This window comes from Trichosurus vulpecula, chromosome 3 (genome assembly GCF_011100635.1).
Source record: "Trichosurus vulpecula isolate mTriVul1 chromosome 3, mTriVul1.pri, whole genome shotgun sequence".
NCBI lineage: Eukaryota > Metazoa > Chordata > Mammalia > Diprotodontia > Phalangeridae > Trichosurus > Trichosurus vulpecula.
In genome coordinates this window covers 374494892-374517178 of record NC_050575.1, presented here as the reverse complement: position 1 = coordinate 374517178, position 22287 = coordinate 374494892, and the positions used below count along the sequence as shown (strand labels likewise).

At 36.3% G+C, this 22287-nt stretch overlaps 1 protein-coding gene across 1 annotated transcript; it reads right to left on the bottom strand.

Annotated features, from left to right (window-relative positions):
- Positions 1-16176: 16176 nt before the first annotated feature.
- Positions 16177-16678, bottom strand: LOC118843209 (ubiquitin-like). The gene has a single exon (XM_036750704.1). The coding sequence runs from the start codon at positions 16676-16678 to the stop codon at positions 16340-16342; it is 339 nt and encodes a 112-aa protein (XP_036606599.1). The 3' UTR covers positions 16177-16339.
- Between the last annotated feature and the right edge of the window lie 5609 nt (positions 16679-22287).

The window sequence follows — 22287 nt, the reverse complement described above, 5'->3', positions numbered from 1 at the left end:
ACAGGCAACTTCCTGGCTTCTCTTCACCATCTTGACTCTGCCAATCCATGATATTGTTCTTCCTAATTGTTTGTAATATTTATTGCTTTGACCTACAAGTCCTTGAAAATAGTAAAGCCATTTCTCAGAGTACTAAATTTGAAGTTTGTTTTAATTGGTGACCTGTATATTCTTTATATTTGCACTTAGTTTAGAGTCATGTTTCCTTTATTATTTTCTAAAATATTATATTCTAGCTCATTAAATTATTTGTTTATATTTCTCAAGAAGAACAAATCATAATTAGTCACTCCTTCTGTTTGCCATGTCATTTTTAAATATTAGGTAACATACATATCTACTACATCATGTTTTTTAATATTTTGCTTTTATTCTCATATTTCTGTCATTATATTGTTGAGTTATGTTTGCTTCATTCTAATTTTAAGGATACCCATTATGATGGTAAGAGAGACTATTCTCTTTTCTGTGTTATTTCATCTTTACAATGTCACAATACCATAGAATCAAAGGTTCGTAGTTCTAGACTCATAAGAGACTTTAGAAGTTGTCCAGGAGAACTCTGTTTAATTTACATATGAGAAAACTACTGTTCCAGTATGCAAAGTTAGCTGCTTAATATCTCATAGACAGTAAGATTTGGATGTGTATTTTGAACATGTATCCTTTGACTATAACTCCAATACTCTTTCCACTTTCCATGCTGCCTACCAAACTCAACTGCTCTAATTTTAGTCTTTATTTTTTATTTCAACTCTTCTTTCATGTCTTAGAATTTGGGTCACATAATTTGGATAATTTCCATACTTAGGGTCAAAGTACCTATCTTATTCCCTTCTATAGGCTCAGTTTCAATGGCAAGGTCCAGTGCCAACCCTCATTCTTAACACCAAACCCTGTTTCCTAATACCTAGATTGCTCTAGTACTTTCAGCAGTTCTTAATGGCATGGATGGACCATTGCTGCAATCTTTGACTGGGAATCTGTGTCAGTTTCAATCCCAGTCCATTGTAGAAGTCCCAGACCAGAAAGTGCTGGTTGCAAACATTGGCTACTCCTTCAGTTCTAACTCAGGACCTAAGACCAGATGAGTTCACAATTCCTACTGGGAAGTTAAAGTTTCAGATTCCCATAATAGTATTAGGTGTTTTTCAAAAGCCAGGGATTGCAGAATCCTGGATGGTGATCTTGAATTAAGAACTTTATATCATATCCCTTACCCTCTCCTACTATTATGGATGGGGTTATGGAGGCAAAGAGGCATTTCCTTGGTTACTAAACAGATCAAAAGCATGTAGATCATACTTTTCCTCCCTTCCCCTCCCCTAACTGCCCCCACTTCCCCTCTCCGCTCCACTCCTCTTTTGTTTTCTCCTTTCCTTTTTTCTCTCCCCCCCAACCTTTTTTTGGGTATGTGTATATGGGAATGGTTCAATTCACATTCATTAATGTTCTTTTTGTTCTGTTACACATTCTTTATGAAGTAGTTCTCAAGGAAAGTGGGCTTCTGTGGAAATTTTCATGTCACTATCTTTTGTAAACTCCATGACCCTGGATTCCTGAGGACAATATCAAGTGGCAGTAGGTCCTATAATATTGTAGTCTACAGGATTAAGCCAACTAAGTGGGATTAAAATAACATCCTTAAAAATGCTATACAGTATTTGGTTGTAAGCTCCTTGAGAGCAGGGACTATCTTTTGCCTTTTTTGTATACCCAGCATTTAGCACAGTCTCTGGCACATAGTAGGTATTTTTAAAGTAATTATTGACTTGCTGACGGATAGTATGACTGCCTTTTGTTTCACTCTCTTGTTTTACATGATCCATCATTGAGTTCACAAGATTTTGCACATATTCTTTAATTTTTCATCATGAAACCACACTTTCACCATTTTGAATATTAAGTGTATTTAACGATCAGTCAGTCCATTTTTTCCCAAGTCCATCACTGTTGATAGACCAGGGATTTTCAGTGAGATATAAAGCAAGCAAGTTCCTAGGCCATTTAGAGTGTGTTTATCTCCATCTCTTGGATAAATTTCTCAACCTTTCATGACTTATATCATAGGGAAGGTCATAGATCATCTGAAATTGTAATTTGTATTTCTTAATAAATGAACATGTTTATCAGAATTAATTATTCATTCAATAGGGAAAATGCTTCTTATTCAACTAGATTTTTTTTTAGTATTCAACACACTTTTTGAGGTGGATGAACTACAATCTTATAAATAGTTCCACATATTATAGGCAAAATTAGATTTTTTCTAATATAAGTTTTGATATAGCATTGAATTTAAAAAAATGAGTTCTATCTCTAAATATTACTTTTTTCCCAATTTTCAGTGCTCTAGTCTTTGTATTGTCTTTCTGATGAGAAGTGTTTTTTCCTCTATAGCAATGGTTGGTAGCTTTTCAAAAATTCATTCCCTTGTTTGTTTATTCATCCATTTGCATGTTTATCTTATTGACTTACTTCTTGTTCATCCAACTGCCAAGAAGCCTGTGCTACACTGTGGAAGAACCATTAAATACAATGCTTCCAGTTGCCCTGGTCCTTTGAAGTTTTTTTTTTTTCTCCTAGTGATTAATTATGCTGTTTCCCAACAAGTGTTTGTCAGTATGTATCATTTATTTTTATTTCCTACTGCACTTCCCTTTGTACTTCAGTGTGCCTTATCTTTTATCATGGAACTGAATGATCCTTTCCCACCACCAAGAGCCACAGTGTAGCTAAGTCAATGATGTGTATTCTTTAAGAGATACAAATTTATTAACATTTATTTGGAGTAATATCCATTTAGTAGCTATATGATGGAAACTACAACAAAAGAGATCTGTGAAATATGTGCATGGCACAAAATCATAGGCTCATATATTTAGAGATTGAAGGGATCAGAGAGTCTGTAGACTCCATGTATTGGCAATTAAGATGGGCTCTTAGCACTTATTCAACCAAGTGCCTTGAAGAGTTTGGTCTTTATTTCCTTGGTTAAATTAGGAGTCCTTGATGACTTCCTTGCCTCAAGGGAAAGCCTAGTTTAAGTGGTTTTGAGTGACATGTTTGTGACATCAGAGGCTTTTAGACCACATGCATTTTAAGTTGCATTTTTGTGACACTTTTAGGTCACATGGGTGAGTCACATGTGTGACTTACCTTTGACCTTGAACAAGATATATAAACCCAGAGGCTGGCTTTCTCTTTTGGAGCTCTGAGGCACAGCAGCAATGGCGTGTGACTCTGGGCCTGTTGTTGTCGAGCTCCCAGTTGAACTCAGATGTTGATGGTTGCTTGGTAACTATGAATTGCATTTGGTCCGTTGATAAATGTATGTTTGTAATTTGTTTGTATTTGCTCTGAAGTTGAAGGTGCTGGCTTTTCCCCCTGAGCTTCATGAATGATATTTGTATGTTGGATTAAAGTAAGATTGTTAACCCCTTAACAATGCCTTCCTTAGTAAAGCAGATCAAAGAATCTGGGCTTGCAGCATTCTTGTTGTTGGGCTTGTGTTGGTTTTTCACCCCCACAGCAGCTCCTAGCCAAATTGTTGAAACACTCCAATCCTCTCATTTTACAGATTTAAAAAGAAACATATAAAGTAAAGATGCTTGTTCAGGGTTATAAGGCTAGTAAATGTCTCTGGATGGTTATGAATCTAAGTCTTCCTGATTCCAAGTTCATTGTCCTCATCATTATGCCTTGCTGCCTACCTCTCCAGCATTTATCTGATGGAAAACTAATTTAAGTTAGAGAAACCAACTCAATCTGATTTAATCTAGATGAGGTTGAACATATTGAGTTAGCCATAGGTTGGTCAAAATACATATATGGAAACGTTTTCTATTGAAAAATGAAATCATATTCAAATTATTGCTTGTTCCATGTGATATAAACACTAATGTAGAACAGACAGAAGTGTACTGAAGATGGTACTAAAGAATGAACTTAGCTAAGCACTAAGTACTTGACACTGGGTGTTTAGTTATTTTTGGTCTCAACATTCCTGAATGCAATCTTTTAAAGTGTAGAGGCATTGGGATAATTATAATAATAAAATAATAATGACTGATGGTTATAATAATAGCATGATATTTGGCATATAGTAAGTTCAATGCTTGTTAACTTATCGACTTTTAATAGTGATTTTTATTAATATTATTATTTGTCTTGACCTGTTATTTTACATGTGTAGGAAATTTCTAATAAGAGGTCTCCTTCTAACCAAAGTACATGTACAATTGTTCTGTAGTTTAAAACCAATGAGGGTTGCTTGGGTGCACTAAGATTTTGGGTTATTCAATTAATGTATCAAAAATGCCTTTTGGGAATCGGATGTCCCAAGTCTGAGAACAGCTCTCCCTATATTATCCAGCCTTGCCTTCACAACTGACATTTAAACAGTGCCTTATGGGTTGCAAAGCACTTTACATATATTATTTAACAGGAACCTCAAAATAACCCAGTGAGGTAGGGATTACAGGTTTTATTATACTCGTTTTATAGGCGAATGACCTGGAACTGGTGGAGGTGCTGAGGTCCACCCCCCCCAGGTGAGGTAATGTTGACAATAACCAATCCATAAGTGATTAGTTATACCACAGCAAATATATTCAAATAATTTAGTGATGATGAACTAAAGCAATAGTTAATACAAACTTAGTTTATACAAAGGCCATACTAGAAATTGAAATCTGGATAGGGGATGTAAGGGGATGCATACTTAACTGCCTTGCTTTATTCAATGAAATGAAATGTATTTTTCAAAAAGGTAACTGCAATCAAATTATAAATGCAAGATGAAAAATTTCTCATTAATGGGAATTTTGTGGACCATTTTCATAAAATATTACTTCCTTTTGTAATGTTAAAAAATATCCCAAGTGTAATTGTATTGTAAGCAGGATCTCCATGTAACTATTTTTTCTCCAATAATCCAAAGGATCTGGCTTTTTTATTTCATAGAAAAATTTCTTTGATAGGTAAATATTTCCTCAGTGAAAAAGAACACTCAGGCTTTTGAACACTGTTACTAAATAGCAAAAGAAGATTAAAGATGATTGCAGGTTTTTTAAACTGAAATTCTGTAGTAAGTTATTTGTTTATTACAGTATATTCTCCTACTTTGCAAGATATCAACACCAACATAAGAAATCCTTTTTAATATATACAGATTTCTTACAGCAAATATATTTGAGAGGCAACTGTTGTTATAGAAAAAATACTGGACTCAGTTCTATTCCAACCTTTCCATTTCTCGCTGTGACCCCAGTCTAGTCACTTCAATAATCTGTGCTTGGTTTTCCTTATCTGTATTATGGCAATATAGAGGAACAGAACGGCATGATAGATAGACAGGGGGCTTCAGAGTCAGGACCACCTCAGTTCTAGGCCCCCTTCATCCACATATTGGCCTTGTGAAGCTGAGCAAATTATTTAACCTCTTAATGGCATAGGAAAATCTATGTCTATAAGATGAAGAGGAAGCTAGGATTTATACTGAAAAAGAAAGTTTTGTACCAGGAGCTCCCTGAAGAAGTTGTTCAATATAGTAGATGGAATGCAAGATTTGGAACTAGGTTAGACCTGAGTTCAAATCCACCTCAGATATTTATTGTGTGTCCCCAATGGGCTAGTCATGCATACTCTCTCAGTCTCAGTTTCCTTATCTTTAAAAGACAACAATAATACCACTTATCTCACAGGATCGTGGCAAACATTGAATGAGAAAATATATGAAAAACTACTTTTCAAATCTTAAAGCACTACTATTAAATCAATGAAGTCACAGGTATAATAAATATATGTAAATATTTACATATATAATTGATATATTACTTGATTTCTCAGTGGGTGGAGGAGAGTGTGGAGGGAGAGAATTTAGACAGCAAAATTTAAAAAAATCAATGGTAAAAATATAATTATTTTTAAATATATATATATATATATATGTATATATATATATATATGTATACATACACACATTGGGTAATAATACCCACATTATTTACACTCATAGAACAGTGATGATAGTGCTTTCTAGGCCTCAAAGCATTATATAAATGTAAATTATTTAACCTTGCTGAGCCTGTTTCCTCAATCGATAATTTATATTTATGTAAGTCTTTAAAAATTGCCAAATGCTTAACTTACAATCACACTGTGAGGCAGGACATTTAAATATTATAATTCTGATTGATGTAAAAAGAGAAATTAGTTTTAGAAAAGTTCAGTGATTTACCCCAGAATACATACCTCTTCAATATCTGAGCCAGGACTCAAAAGCAGTTCCTCCTGACTACAAGTAAACCATTCTTTCTTCCATACCATGCCACCTTTTATCAGTAAAATAGGGATAGTTTTACCTGCATTTGACTACGGTGTTCGAGACTCAGATATGGTAATGTATGTCTGTAAGTCAAATTTTACCCATATCTCATGCAGAATGCAACTGATGTGTTGATTGTCTAAGGACAGGTGTGACTCTATCACTCCTCTACTCGATAAAGTTTTGTGATTCCCTAGTGCTCCTAGATTCTTAAAGAAACTGTTTTCTAGCATTTACAGCCTGTCGTAAACTGGCCCCAACCAACTCTTTCTAGCTTAATTATACATTATTCTCTTTCACTTATGCTATAGTGTAGCCAGACTGTCTTTGTGCTCCTCACATAGGGCACTCCTACTTTTCTCTGCCTCTCTCACTACCATGCCGAAGAAGAAGGTCCTGCTCACCTCCACCTCTTGAATTCCAAACTCAGCTTATGTCACCTTTTACTTTACATGAAGCATTTCCTGATCTGTGCCTCCTCAGCCACCAGTGGTCTCTCATCATCAACCCAACAAAAAAAATTGTGTCTTTGTGCATATTTTGTACATATCTATCTGCAGTCGCTTCCTATTGCACTTATGTAGGTATGGGCTCCTTCTCTTAATTCGGTGTCAGTTTCCTGAAGACAAGGACCCATTTTTGTCTTTGGTGGCTCAGTTCTTAAAACAGTGCTGGATAAATTCTTAGTGTTTGAGTGACTAGGAAGATGGATCCCAGGCTCCAATTTTTTTCCCCCAAGTGTACAGTAAGACAGAAGCAGTGCAGTAAGGCAAGTAGAGGGATTGGAATCTATGGTTTTGTGATTATGCAGATAAACTCCTTGAGACTAGGAGCCCTTTCTCTTTCTCCTCTCCTCCTTTTTTATCCTCTCTTCCCCACTCTCCCCCTCTTTTTTCCTTTTCTTTATTGTCTGTTTTGTTTTCTTGTTATTTGTCTTTTTGTTTTGTTTAAAATTTCATGTACTTAATATACTAGGGACATATCAGTATGTCATGAATACAGTGCATTTAATAAAGGTGTGCTGAATTGAATTGAAATCAATTGAATTGATGGGGCAGGGAATTTGGTAAGAAAGTAGGGAGTGAAAAAGTTAGCCTCTTTTGTTAGGGCATAAGATGGCATGCCTTTGGAGGTGTGGCAGGCTGTCGGTCCACAGGCTTGTCAATGCTCTCTTCTAAGTTATGATTTATGGGAGGGGACCAAACTCCTGAAAACCAAGCAGGTGCACCAGAATTGAGGCAGAAAGTCTCTTCTTTGAGCTGTGATGTCCCTTTGAGTTGTGTCAATCCTGGCATCAAGCACCTGCATGCTGGATGCTGCCAAAATCCACCCCTTGGCTGGCTCTTAGCAAAGGGCCCACTGTCCAGAGAGGCTTTCAGGGAATGAGGTATTTTAAAATAAAAATTCAGGAACTGAACAGCCAAACACCACCATTTCTTCCTCATTGTGGAAAACCTAATTCATTGTCTGAGAGTCTGCTTTGGCAATTATTTATGACCATGATCTTAGTCAAGTCCATCAAAAAGGGCAGTTAGATACAGTGAAACAGATTGGCCTAAATTGGTCACATGTTTGGTTAAGTCTGTTAAAACAATAACAGCAACAAATCTTGAGATTGATGTTTTAATGAACTTGGTCATCGGCCATCACTACCCCTCTTTTCCTCCTTAGAGGTTCCATTCATTGCCAAATATATCACTCAATTCATTTCCTTTTGGAAGTTATGTAACATTCCCCAGTTATTTCCATGTTCTTTCTCAGCCTTGCTCAAGGAGTTCAGTATCAGGCTCACAGTCTTCCTCTCTATACCAACCTCTTATCCTTGGGGGTTTCAGCATGCATTTTGTCCACCCATCAAATACGCTGGCTCAGAAATCTATCCAGCTCTTACGACCTCCACCTTCAATCCTTCTCAACCATAAACAGAGACAGTCCTTTCCTTAATTTCATCATCACTCACATCCTGGATCCTCTCCAGTCATCCTGATGAATATCTGGTCACTGGCTCCAGATGGCTCTGGAGGAGAAAGTGAGGCTGGTGACCTTGCACAGCCTTCCCTCACTCAAAGACAACTGCAAGTCATGTCATCATTTCCCTGGTATCATGGTCCTCTTTGAAAACGAAGGACAAACACACAACAGTACGATCATCATCACTCACTGTTGTTTTGCCTTTATGATCTGGAAATCTGGAGTTCCTCTATCTAACCACAACTTCCAATACTTCCATATCTCTCTATGCCTCACCCCCACCCTAAACCTGCCCTTCATCATCACCACAACCTCCAGTCATCCCATTCCTCTTTTCTTTCCAACTCTCTCTTTACTGTTCTGGTCTCACTTTGCTCCCCTAAAAATCCTGATATCCCTTGCCTTTTTATCCTACTGATGCTCATCCTTCTCTATAAATCAACCCTGGCTTACCCATTTGTCTTTTTTCTTCTCTGATCTTAAAATTATGCTGCTGAATAATATTGAAGAAAGCCCCTATAAATCTATCTTATCACATTACAATTGGATCCTCACTAGCACAATCTGCCTTCCTCTTGCAATCTCCATGGCACCTGCTACAAACCATCTCTTCTCTCCTCTGGCAATGTGTATTGCTAGCCCACATGTACCCTTCCTTTAGTCAAGCTGGCCTGCCTGCTTGTTCCTCAAATATGGTTTTCCATTTCCTGCCTCCAGGTCTTTGCAAAGAATGTCTTCACTTCCTAAGTATGCCTATCTGTCTTCTCCTTTCCCATACTTGGAATCTCTTAGTCTCTTTCAAGATTGATTTTAAGTGACCCCTTTTAAATTTTATTTTTAATTTATTGAATAAAACAAGCATTTACATAACACAGTATGATAAAAAGATGATTGTACATAAAACTGTAAATCTATTATGTACAACTTGCTATTCTTTTCAAACATACAACAAAATTATCATGTAAATTTTAATTTTTTTTCTTCCCTCCACCCCCTGCCACCCTAGAGATGGCTACCACTAGACACAGATAAATACATAGATATGGAAAATTATTCTGTACTTTCTTCTATTTATCATTTCTCTCTCTGGATGCAGATAGCATCTTTCTTTATATGCATTTCATATTTAATGTGGGTATTTATAATAGACAAAATAATTTATTTGCTCAGTCATTCTTTATCTTTTTTATAGATTAAATTACCTATTTTTTGTTTTCAACATTCATTTCCATAAGTTTTAAATTGTCTCAACCTCCTTCCCCTCTTCCCTCCCCAAGACAGCATGCAATCTGATATATGTTCTATACAGAAATTCTTATTAAACATATTTTCACATTAGTTATGTTGTCTCAAAGAATTAGACCCAATGGAAGGAACAATGAGAAAGAAAAAAAAAACAAAGAACAAAACAAAACAAAACAAAAAAAGAAAGCAAATAGTATGCTTCGATCTGTATTCAACTCCATATTTTTTTTCTCTGGATGTGGATGGCATTTTCCATCATAAGTCCTTTGCAATTGTTTTAGGTCCTTGCATTGAGAAGGGCTAATCAAAGTCACTCATCATATACTTTGGCTGTTAGTATGTACAATGTTCTCCGAGTTCTACTCCCTACACTCAGCATCAGTTCATATGTCTTTCCAGGTTTTTCTGAAGTCCACCTGCTCATCATTTCTTAAGGCACAGTAGTATTACATTACATTCGTATACTACAACTTCTTCAGCCATTGCCCAATTGATAGGTGCTCAAAGTCATTCTTAGACAATATTGCTGTTACTGCAAACAATGTTTTCTTGCTTCTACTCATTTTGCTATTCCTTATTTCATGCAAGTCTTTCCATGTTTTTCTAAAATCACTGAGTTCATCATTTCTTATAGCATAGTAGTATTCCATCACAATCACATTCCCCAAATGATAGGTATCCCTGCAATTTTTAGTTCTTTGTCACCACAAAGAGAGCTGCTATAAACATTTTAGAACATTTAAGTTTCTTTTTTTATTCTATTTTTTCCTAATCATCTTTGGAAACCGACTAAATAGATGTATTGCTGGGTTAAAGGATGTAGGTAGTTTAATAACTCTTTGGGTAAATTTCTCTCTAAAATGATTGGATCAGTTTGCAATTCCACCAATGATGATTTAGTGTCCCAATTTTTTCACATCCTCTCAGACGTTTGTCCCTTTACCCTTCTATCATTTTAGCCAATCTGGTAGGTATAAAACGATATCTCAAGGTTGTTTTAATCTGCATTTCTCTAATCAATAATGATTTAAAGAATTTTATATGACTATAAATTGTTTTATTTTTTTTCATTGGAAAACAAGTGACAAATTTTTAAAACAATTTTTTTGCTGATCCACACCTTACTCCAATTGAGCAGTTAGAGTTTTCCCTAACTTGACAAAATTGCTTGAAATCTAATTTGGATACTCACCCACGTGACCCTGGGCTCTGACTACTGATTTTTCACCTCATCTGGTCCTTTCTCAGATATATATGACATCTGGGTAGATCGTCTTCATGCTTGATGCCTCACTCTTCTCTTTAGCTCTGCTTCCAATTATAGTAGTTACATTAACACTAGCATTGCTGGAAAGGATATGTCAATCGGTTACTTTGTTACTAAAATGGACATTTCACTTCTTAACTCTGTGTGTGTGTGTGTGTGTGTGTGTGTGTGTGTGTGTGTGTGTGTGTGTGTGTGAATGATGCATCCCTTGGGTAGTCCACTGAATTTTATAGATCCTTATAAAAATCATATAAATATAAATATAATACTTAAAGAAAATGCTAACTTTCAGTTAGAGGTTAGTGGAAACAAAAGTCTAGTTTTTCCCCATCCAAGTTCATGAATCCTCCCTTGGAAGGCAATAATGGATCAACCCCAAATTAAGAATCTATGTCTTAAAGGAGGAGGCTCTCACATGATCTTTACTATGTTTACTCTTCATGCTGCAGCTTCAGTATCATATCACTTAAGACCTCAACTTCCATCTAAGTCAATCCCAGATGAATTCTACCCCCTCAGGAGATCCACTTGTATTTTTGTTTCATGAAATGACTCTAATTCAGATTTCTCATTGCTTCCTTTTCCTCTGTCCTCCTAATCTCAGACCTCTCTTAGTTAATTGTATTTCCATGTGCGAGGCAAATATACCATCTAATAAAGAACTATTGCTTTTGGTATTATTGACTAGTTTGCTTCACCTGTGCCTCCTGCCTTTCCCGGTTTCCTTTAAGACTTAGCCAATGTCACACAATCTGTAAGCAGCCCTTCTCCAGCGTCCTTAACATTAAGGTCTTTCTGAGATTATTTCCAAATTATCCTGTATGTAGCTTGTTTGCACATAGTTGTTTACACGTCCGTCTGCCGCCCCCCCTCCCCGTCCCCCCGCCCTTTAGACTGTGAGCTCCTTGATGGCAGAGAATGTTTTGGCCTTTCTTTGGATCCCTAGAACTTAGCACAGTGTATGGCCAATAGTAGGATCTTAATAAATAGCTTGATTCTAAGTACTCCAAAATGGGTATAACAGATTGGAATAAACTTTCATTTTGTTTTTATTTTTTAGTAATACTCTATTTTCTCCAGTTACATGTAAGGACAATTTTAACATTCTTTTTTTTAATTGTGAGTTCCAAATTTTCTCTCTCCCTCACCTCCCCACTCCCTGGCATATTAAGCAATTAATAGATTTTACATGTTCCATCATGCAAAACATGTTACCATATTAGTCACATTGTGAAAGACACAAAGCCAAAGGAGAAAGATACCATGCATGAAAAAAAATACAGAAAGTAAAAATTAGAATGCTTCAGTCTGCATTCAGACTCTATTCTTTTTCTGGAGGTGGATTGCATTTTTGATTATGAGTCCTTTGGAATTGTCTAAAATCACTTTATTGTTGAGAATAACTAAATCATTCACAGCTGATCATTGTACATTATTGCTTTTACTGTGTACAGTCTTCTTAAGGTTCTGCTCACTTCACTTTGCATCAATTCATATAAGTCTTTCCAGGTTTATTTTCTGAAACCATCTTGCTCATCATTTCTTATAGCACAGTAACATTCCATTGTAATCATATACCACAAATATTTTTCAGCCATTCCCCTGCTGATGGACATCCCGTCAATTACCAATACTCTGTCACTACAAAAAGAGCTGCTATAAATATTTTTGAACAAATAGGTCCTCCTGGCCCTGCCTTTTTTTTTTCTCTTTGGGATATGGACCTCATAGCAGTATGGTCAGATCAAAGGGAATGCACAGATTTATAGCCCTTTGGGAGTAGTTCTAAACTGATCACCAGAATGGTTGGATCAGTTCACAACTACATCAACAATGCATTAGTATCTCAATTTTCCCATATCCCCTCCAACATTTGTTATTTTCCTTTTCTCTCATTTTACCTAATTTTATTGGTATGAGGAGGTACCTCATAGTACTTTTAATTTGCATTTCTCTAATAAATAATGATTTAGAGCATTTTTATATGATAATCGTTAACTTGGATTTCTTCATCTGAAATGAAAACAGCCTGTTCATATCCTTTGTCATTTTTCAATTGGGGAATGACTTTATATTCTTATCAGTTTGACTCAAGTCTCTATATAGTTCAGAAATTAGGCCTTTATCACAAACTCTGGCTATAAAAAAATGTTTCCCATCTTTTTGCTTTCTTTTTACTCTTCATTGCATTGGTTTTGTCTGTGCAAGAACTTTAAAAAAACTATATAATCAAAATCATCCATTTTATGTATCATAATGCTCTTTGTCTCCTGTTTCATTTTAAATTCTTCCCTTCTCCATAGATCTGACAGATAACTAATTCCTTGCTTTCCTAATTTACTTACGGTATCACCCTTTATCTTTAAATCATGTACCATTTGGATATTATCTTGTTATATGGTGTAAGAAGTGGGTCTATACCTATTTTCTGACATACCGTTTTCCAGTTTTCCCAGCAGTTTTTGTCAAATAGTGATTTCTTGTCCCTAAGGCTGGGGTCTTTGAGTTTATCAAATAGGAGATTACTATGGTCACTTACTACTGAGTCTTGTGTACCTAATCTATTCCACTGATCCACCACTCTATTTCTTAGTCAGTAACAGATAGTTTTGATATTTACCACTTTATAATAGAGCTTGAGATTGGGTACAGCAAGGCCACCTTCTTTCACATTTCTTTTCATTCTTGACCATTTGTTCTTCAAAATGAATTTTATAATTTTTCTAGCTCTATAAAATATCTTTGGTTGCTTGATTGGTATGGCACTGAATAAGTAAATTAATTTAGGTAGAATTGTCATTTTTTATTATGTTGGGTCAGCCTGCCTATGAGCAATTTTTATTTCTTCATTTGTTTAGATTTCACTCTATTTGTGTAAAAGTCTTTTGCAATTGTGTTCATCTACTTCCTGGGCTTCTCTTGGAAAACAGATTCCCTAGTGTTTTATTTTGTCCACAATTATTTTAGATGGAATTTCTCTATCTCTTGCTGCTTTGTTGGAGGATATGTGTGTGTTTGTATGTATGTATGTATGTATATGTATATACTGATCATTTATGTGGGTCTATTTTATATTCTGCAACTTTGCTAAAGTTGTTAATTGTTACAAGTAGCTTTTCAATTGATTTTCTAGGATTTTTAAGTATACCATCATGATATTTGCACAAAGTGGTAGTTTTGTTTCCTCATTGCCTATTCTAATTACTTCATTTTTTTATTCTTATTGCTAAAGCTAATATTTCTAGTATGATATTGAATAATAGTGGTGATAATGGGCACCTTTGTTTCATCCCTAGTCTTATAGGAATATGCTTCTAGCTTATCCCCATAACAAATAATGCTTACCGATAGAATTAGATACATTCTACTTATCATTTTAAGGAAAGCTCCTTTTATTCCTATACACTCAGGCATTTTTATAAAGGGATGGGTGTTACCTTTAGTGAAAATCTTTTTCTGCATCTCTTGAGATACACAAATGATTTCTGATGTTTTGTTATTTATATGGTCAATTATGCTGATAGTTTTCCTAATATTGAACCATCCTTACATTCCTCATAGAAATCCCACGTGATCATACTGCATGATCCTTGTGATATATTGCTATAATCTCCTTGCTGGCATTCTATTTAAAATTGGTGCATCAATATTCATTAGGGAAAGTGGTTTATAGTCTTCTAACTCTGTTTTCAGTCTTTCTGGTTTAGATATCAGCCCATATTTGTGTCATACAAGGACCATGGTAGGACTATTTCTTTGCCTATATCTGAAAATTGTTTAACAGTATTGGAATTAATTTTTCTTTAAACATTTGGTAGAATTCACTTAGGAATCCATTTGGACTTGGAGATTTTTACTAAGGGAGTTCATTAATGGTTTGTTCAATTTCTTTTTCTAAGATGGGGTTATTTAAGTTTTCTATTTCGTCTTCGGTTCATCTGGGCAATTTATATTTTTGTAAGTATTCATCCATTTCACTTGGATTGTTAGATTTATTCACATACAATTGAGCAAAATAGCCCCTAATGATTGATTTAATTTCCTTCTCATTGGCAGTGAATTCATTCTTTTTATTTTTGATATAAATAATTTGGTTGTTTTCTTTCTTTTTTAAATCAAATTAACTAATGATTTATCCATTTTATTGATTTTTTCCATGAAACCAGCTCATAGTTTCATTTATTAGTTCAACGGTTTTCTTAATTTCAATTTTATTAATCTCTTCTTTAAATTTGGGGATTTCCAATTTGGTGTTTAATTAAGAATTTTTAATTTTTCCATGTCTAGGTTTTTGTTATTGTTCTTGTTGCATGCTGAATTCATTGATTTGCTCTTTATTTATGTTGTTGCTATAAGTAATTAGCAATATAAATTTCTCGGTAGGAACTGCTTTGGTCACATCTCATTAATTTTGATACATTATCTCATTGCTGTCACTATCTTTTTTAAAAATTATCAGTGCTTCCTATAATTTGTTATTTGACCTTCTCATTCTTTAGGATTATGTTAATTAGTTTCCAATTAATTTTAATTTATGTGTCCATGGCCCCTTATTCAATGTATTTTTAATTAATTTAATAGGTATGAGGAGATACCTCACAGTACTTTCAATTTGCATTTCTCTAATCAATAATGATTTAGAACATTATTTTTCATATAATAATAGATAGCTTGGATTTCTTCATCTGAAATGAAAACAGCCTGTTCATACTCTTTTTCATTTTTCAATTGGGGAATGACTTTATATTCTTATCAATTTGACTCAAGTCTCTATATAGTTCAGAAATTAGGCCTTTATCACAAACTCTGGCTATAAAAAAATGTTTCCCATCTTTTTGCTTTCTTTTTACTCTTCATTGCATTGGTTTTGTCTGTGCAAGAACTTTAAAAAAAGTATATAATCAAAATCGTTCATTTTATGTCTCATAATGCTCTTTGTCTCCTGTTTGGTTTTAAGTTCTTTCCTTCTCCATATATCTGACAGATAACTAATTCCTTGCTTTCATAATTCACTTATGGTATCACCCTTTATCTTTAAATCATGTACCATTTGTATATTATCATGTTATATGCTGTAAGAAGTAGGTCTATACCTAGTTTCTGGCATACTGTTTTCTACTTTTGTCTCAGATCATACAAGATGATCTGAAAATGATACATTTAACATTTCTGCTTTTCTGTATTTGAGTGTGAGGTTTTTGTGGCCTAACACGTTCAATTTTCATATGGGTGCCTTGTACCACTGAGAAAAAAGGACATTCCTTTCTTTTCCCATTCAATTTTCTCCAGAGGTTTATCCTATCTAATTTTTCTAAAATTCTATTCACCTCCTTAACTTTTTCCTATTTATTTATTTTATTTTTTTTAGTTGACTTTTTTTATTAACACATATACATTTACTTGTCTTCTGGCTTGTTGAAGCAGTAGGTTAGACAGCACTTGCCACAATAATGTCTGTCAAAATGGCTAGCCATAAAGACTCCAGCACCACATTCATCAGAAGGGCACTCTCGTCGAAGGCGGCTAATCTAGCCATTCTCATCAACCTTATAGTACTTCAGAACAGCAACCTTAACCTCCTTTCTCTTGTGCTTGTTCTTTTTGGGAGTGGTGTAAGACTTCTTCTTTCTCTTCTTGGCACCACCACGAAGTCTCAGAACAAGATGAAGGGTAGACTCCTTCTGAATGTTATAGTCAGACAAAGTATGCCCATCTTCCAGTTGCTTGCCTGCAAAAATCAATCTTTGTTGATCAGGGGGAATACCTTCCTTATCTTGTATCTTGGCCTTGACGTTTTCAATAGTATCGGAAGGCTTGACCTCAAGGGTGATGGTCTTCCCCGTCAAAGTCTTCGCAAAGATCTGCATCGTGGCACTGGGTCCATTTGCTGATGGCGGATCTGAAAGAGAGCCCGCCTTTTCCTATTTATTTTGTAGTTAGATTTATTGATTTCTGAGAAGGGAAAGGTGAGGTTCCCCCTACTAGTATAGTTTTACTGTCTATTTCCTCATGTAACTCATTTAACTTCTTTAGAAATTTGTATGCTATACCATTTGATGCATATATGTTTAGTAATACTATTACTTCATTGTTTATGGTACCTTTTAGCAAGATGTAGTTTCCTTCCTTATTTCTTTTAATTAGATCTGTTTTTGCTTTTGCTTTGTCTGAGATCATGAGTGCTATCTCTGTTTTTTTTTTAAACTTCAGCTGAAGTATAATATATTCTGCTCTAGCATTTTACCTTTACTCTGTCTCTCAGCTTCAAATGTGTTTTTTGTAAATAACATATTGTAGGATTCTGGTTTTTAATCCACTCTCTGCTACCACTTTCCATTTCATCCCATTCACATTTATGATTAGTAGCTGTGTTTCCCTCCATGTTGTTTCTCCCCTCTTTATTCTCTCTCTCTCTCTCTCTCTCTCTCTCTCTCTCTCTCTCTCTTTCTTTTTCTCTCACTCTTTCTTCCCCTTTTCCCTCCTCACCAGCATTTTGCTTCTGAACACTGCCTCCTTCAATCTTCCCTCTCTTCTGTCACCCTTTTCTTTCCCTTCTCCCCTCCTACTTCCCTGTAGGGTAAGACTGATTTCTATACTCAACTGATTGTGTTATTCCCTCTTTGAGCCAAATATAATAAGAGTAAGTTTCAAGCAATGCTCACCCCCTTCCCTTCTCTCCCTCCACTGAAATAGGTTTTTCATGCCTCTTCATGTAAAATAATTTACCTCTTTCTACCTTTTCTTTCGCTCTTTTCCTGGTGAAATTTTCTTTCACATTCTTTATTTTTTTAATGTCATCTGATTAAGGTCAACTTATATCCATACCCTCTGTCTATGTATACTTCTTTGAACTGCCCAAATAGTAACAGTTCTTAAGAGTTAAAAATATTATCTTCCTGTGTAAGAATGCAAACAACTTAACCTTATTGAATGACTTATGTTTTCTCTTTCCTGTTAAACTTTTTTTATGTTTATCTTGAGTCTCATATTTAAACATTGAATTTTCTGTTTAGCTCTGGTCTTTTCATTAGGAATGTTTGAAATTCCTCTATTACATTGAATGTCCATTTTTTTCCCTGAAGGCTTATGGTCAGTTTTGCTGGGTAGTTGATTCTTGGTTGTAAGCCAAGCTCCTTTGACTTTTAGAGTTCTATGTTCCCAGCCAGCTATCCTTTATGTAGAAGCTGCTAGATCCTGTGTAATCCTGACTCAAAGATATTTAAATTGTTTCTTTCTGTTTGCTTGCAGTAGTTTTTTTCCTGACCTGAGCTGGAATTTGGCTATGAAATTTCTGAGTTTTTATTTTGGGATTCTTTCAGAAGGTGATTCATAGATTCTTTCACTTAATATTTTATCCTCTGGTTCTAGGATATCAGGGCAGTTTTCCTTGATAATTTCTTGAAAGATGCTGTCCAGGCTCTTTTTTTTCTTAAATCACTACTTTCAGGTAGTCCAACAATTCTTAAATTATCTTTCCTGTATCTATTGTCCATGTCAGTTATTTTTCCAATGAGATATTTCATGTTTTCTTCTATTTTCTTTTGCATTCATTTGATTTTGTTTGATTGATTCTTGATGTCTCATGGAGTCATGACCTTCCACTTGTCCAATTGTATTTTTTAAGGAATTATTTTCTTCAGTTAGCTTTTGTACCTCATTTTCCATTTGGCAATTCTACTTTATAATGAGTTGTTTTCTTCAGTGGATTTTTGTGCATCCTTCCCTCCCCATTTTTTTGTGCTTTCTTTACCAAGCTGTTGACCCTTTTTTCATGATTCTCTTACATAGCTCTCATTTCATTCCCAGTTTCCTTCTATCTCTCTTATTTGATTTTTAAAATCCTTTCTGAGTTTTCCCAGGAGTTCTTTTTGTCCCTGAGACCAATTCATATTTCTCTTTGAAGCTTCAGATGTACACATTTTTTGACATCATTGTCCTCTTCTGAGTTTGTGTTATGATCTTCCCTGCCCATAGTAGATTTCTATGGTCACATTTTTTTCATCATTTTCCAGCCTTTTTCATGAGTTTTAAAGTTGAGCTCTGCTCCTGGGATGCAGGGGGCACTGTCTCAAGCATCCTGAATTGAGAGCCAGGGGCCTGGCCCCTGGCCTGCTGCACCAGGCCCTCTGGGGCTGGAAGTTCAATTACTGTGCCAGGGCCTCCTGGCCTGATGACTTGCCTACTGTGCTGTGGTCACTAGGTCTGGTTGTGCCTGCTCTGCTGGAACTCCTGGACCTGCCAGGCCTGGCCATCCACTTGTTGTGGGAGCTGGAGGCCTCACAGTTGGCCCATGTTGTTGCTGGTCTGCTGTGCCAGGGCCAGGGGGCCTTGGTTGCTGATCTGTGCTGGGGTTGGGGCATCCTGCTGGCCTGCCTGGATACCACCCACGCTGGGCTGTGCTTCCCTTTGACCAAAGTCAGAGAGACTTTTCTTGTTTCCTCTCTAAGTTATCTTGGACTGGGTTTTACCCCATCCTTTTGTTGGTTCTGCCACTCCAGATTTTGTTTTGAGGCATGACTTAAAGTTGTTTGGAGGGCAATTTGGGAGAACTCAGGAAAATTCCTGCCTTTTCTCCACCATCTTGGCTCTACTCTAAACTTCCATTTTAGAGAGGGAATTCTTATCCAAGCATGGTTGAAGCAAACCTCTGGCTTCAAAGATGACTTCCAATTATGACAATCTGTGATTGTGGTTGGAGGGCATTTATGGAGGGGGTGATTGAAAGAAGGAACAGATTCTGAAGGGACCAGCTATCTTCAGAATTACCAGAGAAGTAGCATTAACCTCTTGTATGTTTCTTGACATTGAAGAGAAAAAGGAGAGGGTGTTATCAGCCAGTTGCACAGCAGGTCAAAGAAAAGCAAAGGGTTCATTTGGACATCATTGTGTCTGGACTAGATGGGGAGTGATGGAGAAATGAACTATTGAGCAGAAGCAATAGAGAGACATTTAAGGATATCCACATAACGGCTCGGAACAGAACAGGGTTAGAGAAAGGTGAGACAAGTTATGATGAGCACCCAAACTTTTAGCTGCCTTGCTGAATTGAATCTTTGCAAGTTAAGCCATCAGAATTTTCCATCTAAGCTGTAATCACACAGTAGCCCACAAAAGTGTTCCATGTGGATTTCTAATACAGAGCCTAACATAGTCACAAAAATTCTTATGAAACGTGCACTTTGTGCTGCGCATATGTGTAGGTGTGTTTGAAATGTCACGAACCAGAGTGCCTAACTATAATTCACAGGAATTAATCACTTAGAAATATGAAAGGGGGGAATTAACTTGCTTTAACTCTTACGAGACATTGCCAGCAAGCCGCCAAAATAGAACTTGCTAAATGGAAGCTTATTTTATCTTTTCCTGATGGACTGGAGTCTTTTGATTATCCTTTTGAACCAGCTTTTCTAAACATCTCTACAGTTGAGTGTTACCTGAATCATCTATTCTCAGGTTTGGAAGGGACCCACCCTGGAGGTCTTTAGTCCCACTTCAGTCTGAAACGCTCATCAATTCTACATTCTCTACCAAATAAAGACCTGTCTTCTGGAGGCCATGTACATTTTTCTAGTGCCCTCAAGTTGACAAAACACTTTTCTCATAACAACTCCTTGAAGTAGGTAGTCTATCATTAACCCCTATTTTAGTGATGAATAAATAGAGACAGAGAAAGGTTAGGTAATTGCCCGTGTTCAGACGTAACTAGCAATTGTCAGAACTAGGTCTTGAACCTAGTCTTTTTTTGTTCAGTTGTTTTCAGTCGTATTTGACTCTACATGACCCCATTTTGAGGTTTTATTGGCAGAGGTATTAGATTAGTTTGCCATTTCCTTTTCCAGCTCATTTTACAGATGAGAAAACTGAGGCAAACAGGGTTTAGTGACCTGCCCAGCATCACACAGCTATTAAGTGTCTGAGGCCAGATTTGACCCCAGGAAGATGAGTCTTCCTGATTCCAGGCCTGGCATTCTATCCACTGTGCTACCTAGCTGTCCTGAACGACTTGCTAATTCAAAAACTGGGATTCTTCCCCAGCAGTCACTTCCACCAACTCCCACGTCCATTTGTCTGCTTCTCTTTACATGCACTCTAAGAGTATCAGCTAGGTCCTTCAAGTGCTTCATTATATTTACAAATGCCACATCCTGGCATATGACCGTGAAGGGAAACTGAAAGGAGGGACAGACTCCAAAGAGACTGGCTATCTTTAAGATTTCCAGAGAAGCAGCATTACAATCATGTGTGTTCCTTGTCATTGACAAGGAAAAAGAGGGGATGTTATCAGTCAATTGCACAGTAGGCCAAAGACAAGCAAAGGGTTCATTTGGACAGCATTGTGTCTAGAATAGATGGCAAAAGGGATTGGGAAGCAATCTTTTCCACAGAGAGGTTCAAAGACAATTCAGCACCTTTGAATACAGTACTCAAGGTTTTTTGTTTGTTTGGTTGGTTTTCCCAAGTCCCCAGAAGGCTGACCCCTGGAGCAAGAGTCACTTTGTTTGTGGTGGCAGAGATTGTTGTTTTGGGTTTTTTTTTCCTCCAGAAAATAATTCAGTTCCCTTTTAATGCTATGCTCTTGGAGTCATGTTGGTAGTAACAAGCTAAATTAGGAGAATCATTACTATCTATGACCTCCATCGTCTTGACTTAACTATCCTTTACCTCCTCTTGTTCCTCATCGCTGCAGTAGTGGCCAGGTGTTCGTTGTCCTGTGACTCCGATCTCCAGATAATATAACAATAACAAAAGTAACCATAGCAACAATAATAGTAATAATAAAAATAACTGTTACTTTCAACTTCAAGGATTGCAAAATTCTTTACATGCATCTCCTCCTTTAATCCTCATAGCAATCTTATGAAGTAGCAGCTATTAGCATTTCCGTTTTTTCATTTGAGGAAAACTGAGGCACAGAGAGGTTAAATAACTCACCTGTTGTCACACAGTAAATATCTGAGACTAGATTCACCTTTTGATAATCCTGATGCCACATTCCACACTCTAGCCACTCTGCCACCTAGTGGCCAAATTCCTATGTCCATGGCATCGTATGGGAAGATACATATGTCTGGTCTATCTTAGTGATCATCTCATTGCTCTCATTACATGCCCTTCACTCCAGCAGTAGTGTATGAACAATGTCTTCAGTTCCTGGCTTACACGAAACAGTTTCTTATTTTCTTCTTGCAATGTCAGATGTATCAGTCATGATCTCAGACAGAAGCCCTTCTACTCTAAGTGACTTCTGTTGGAAAAGTTCTCATCCATGAACCCCATCAGCCTCTCTGCCTCCTGGCTGTGAATATACCTAGAAACTAAACTAGAAATCATTCTCCAACTCTAACTGTAATACAAGCTAGGCCCCCAGCTCTAACCAGACCTTTTCTCTGGGTAGTGCTTTATATAACCTCAATTCATTTCACCCCCCTACCCCAACACTTTTTATTAGACTTTCTAGGATTTGTCCCACTCAGGG

What these genes read in the sequence shown, in the direction of transcription:
- LOC118843209 (XM_036750704.1), bottom strand. Translation starts at nt 16,678, where the DNA reads ATGCAGATCTTTGCGAAGACTTTGACGGGGAAGACCATCACCCTTGAG.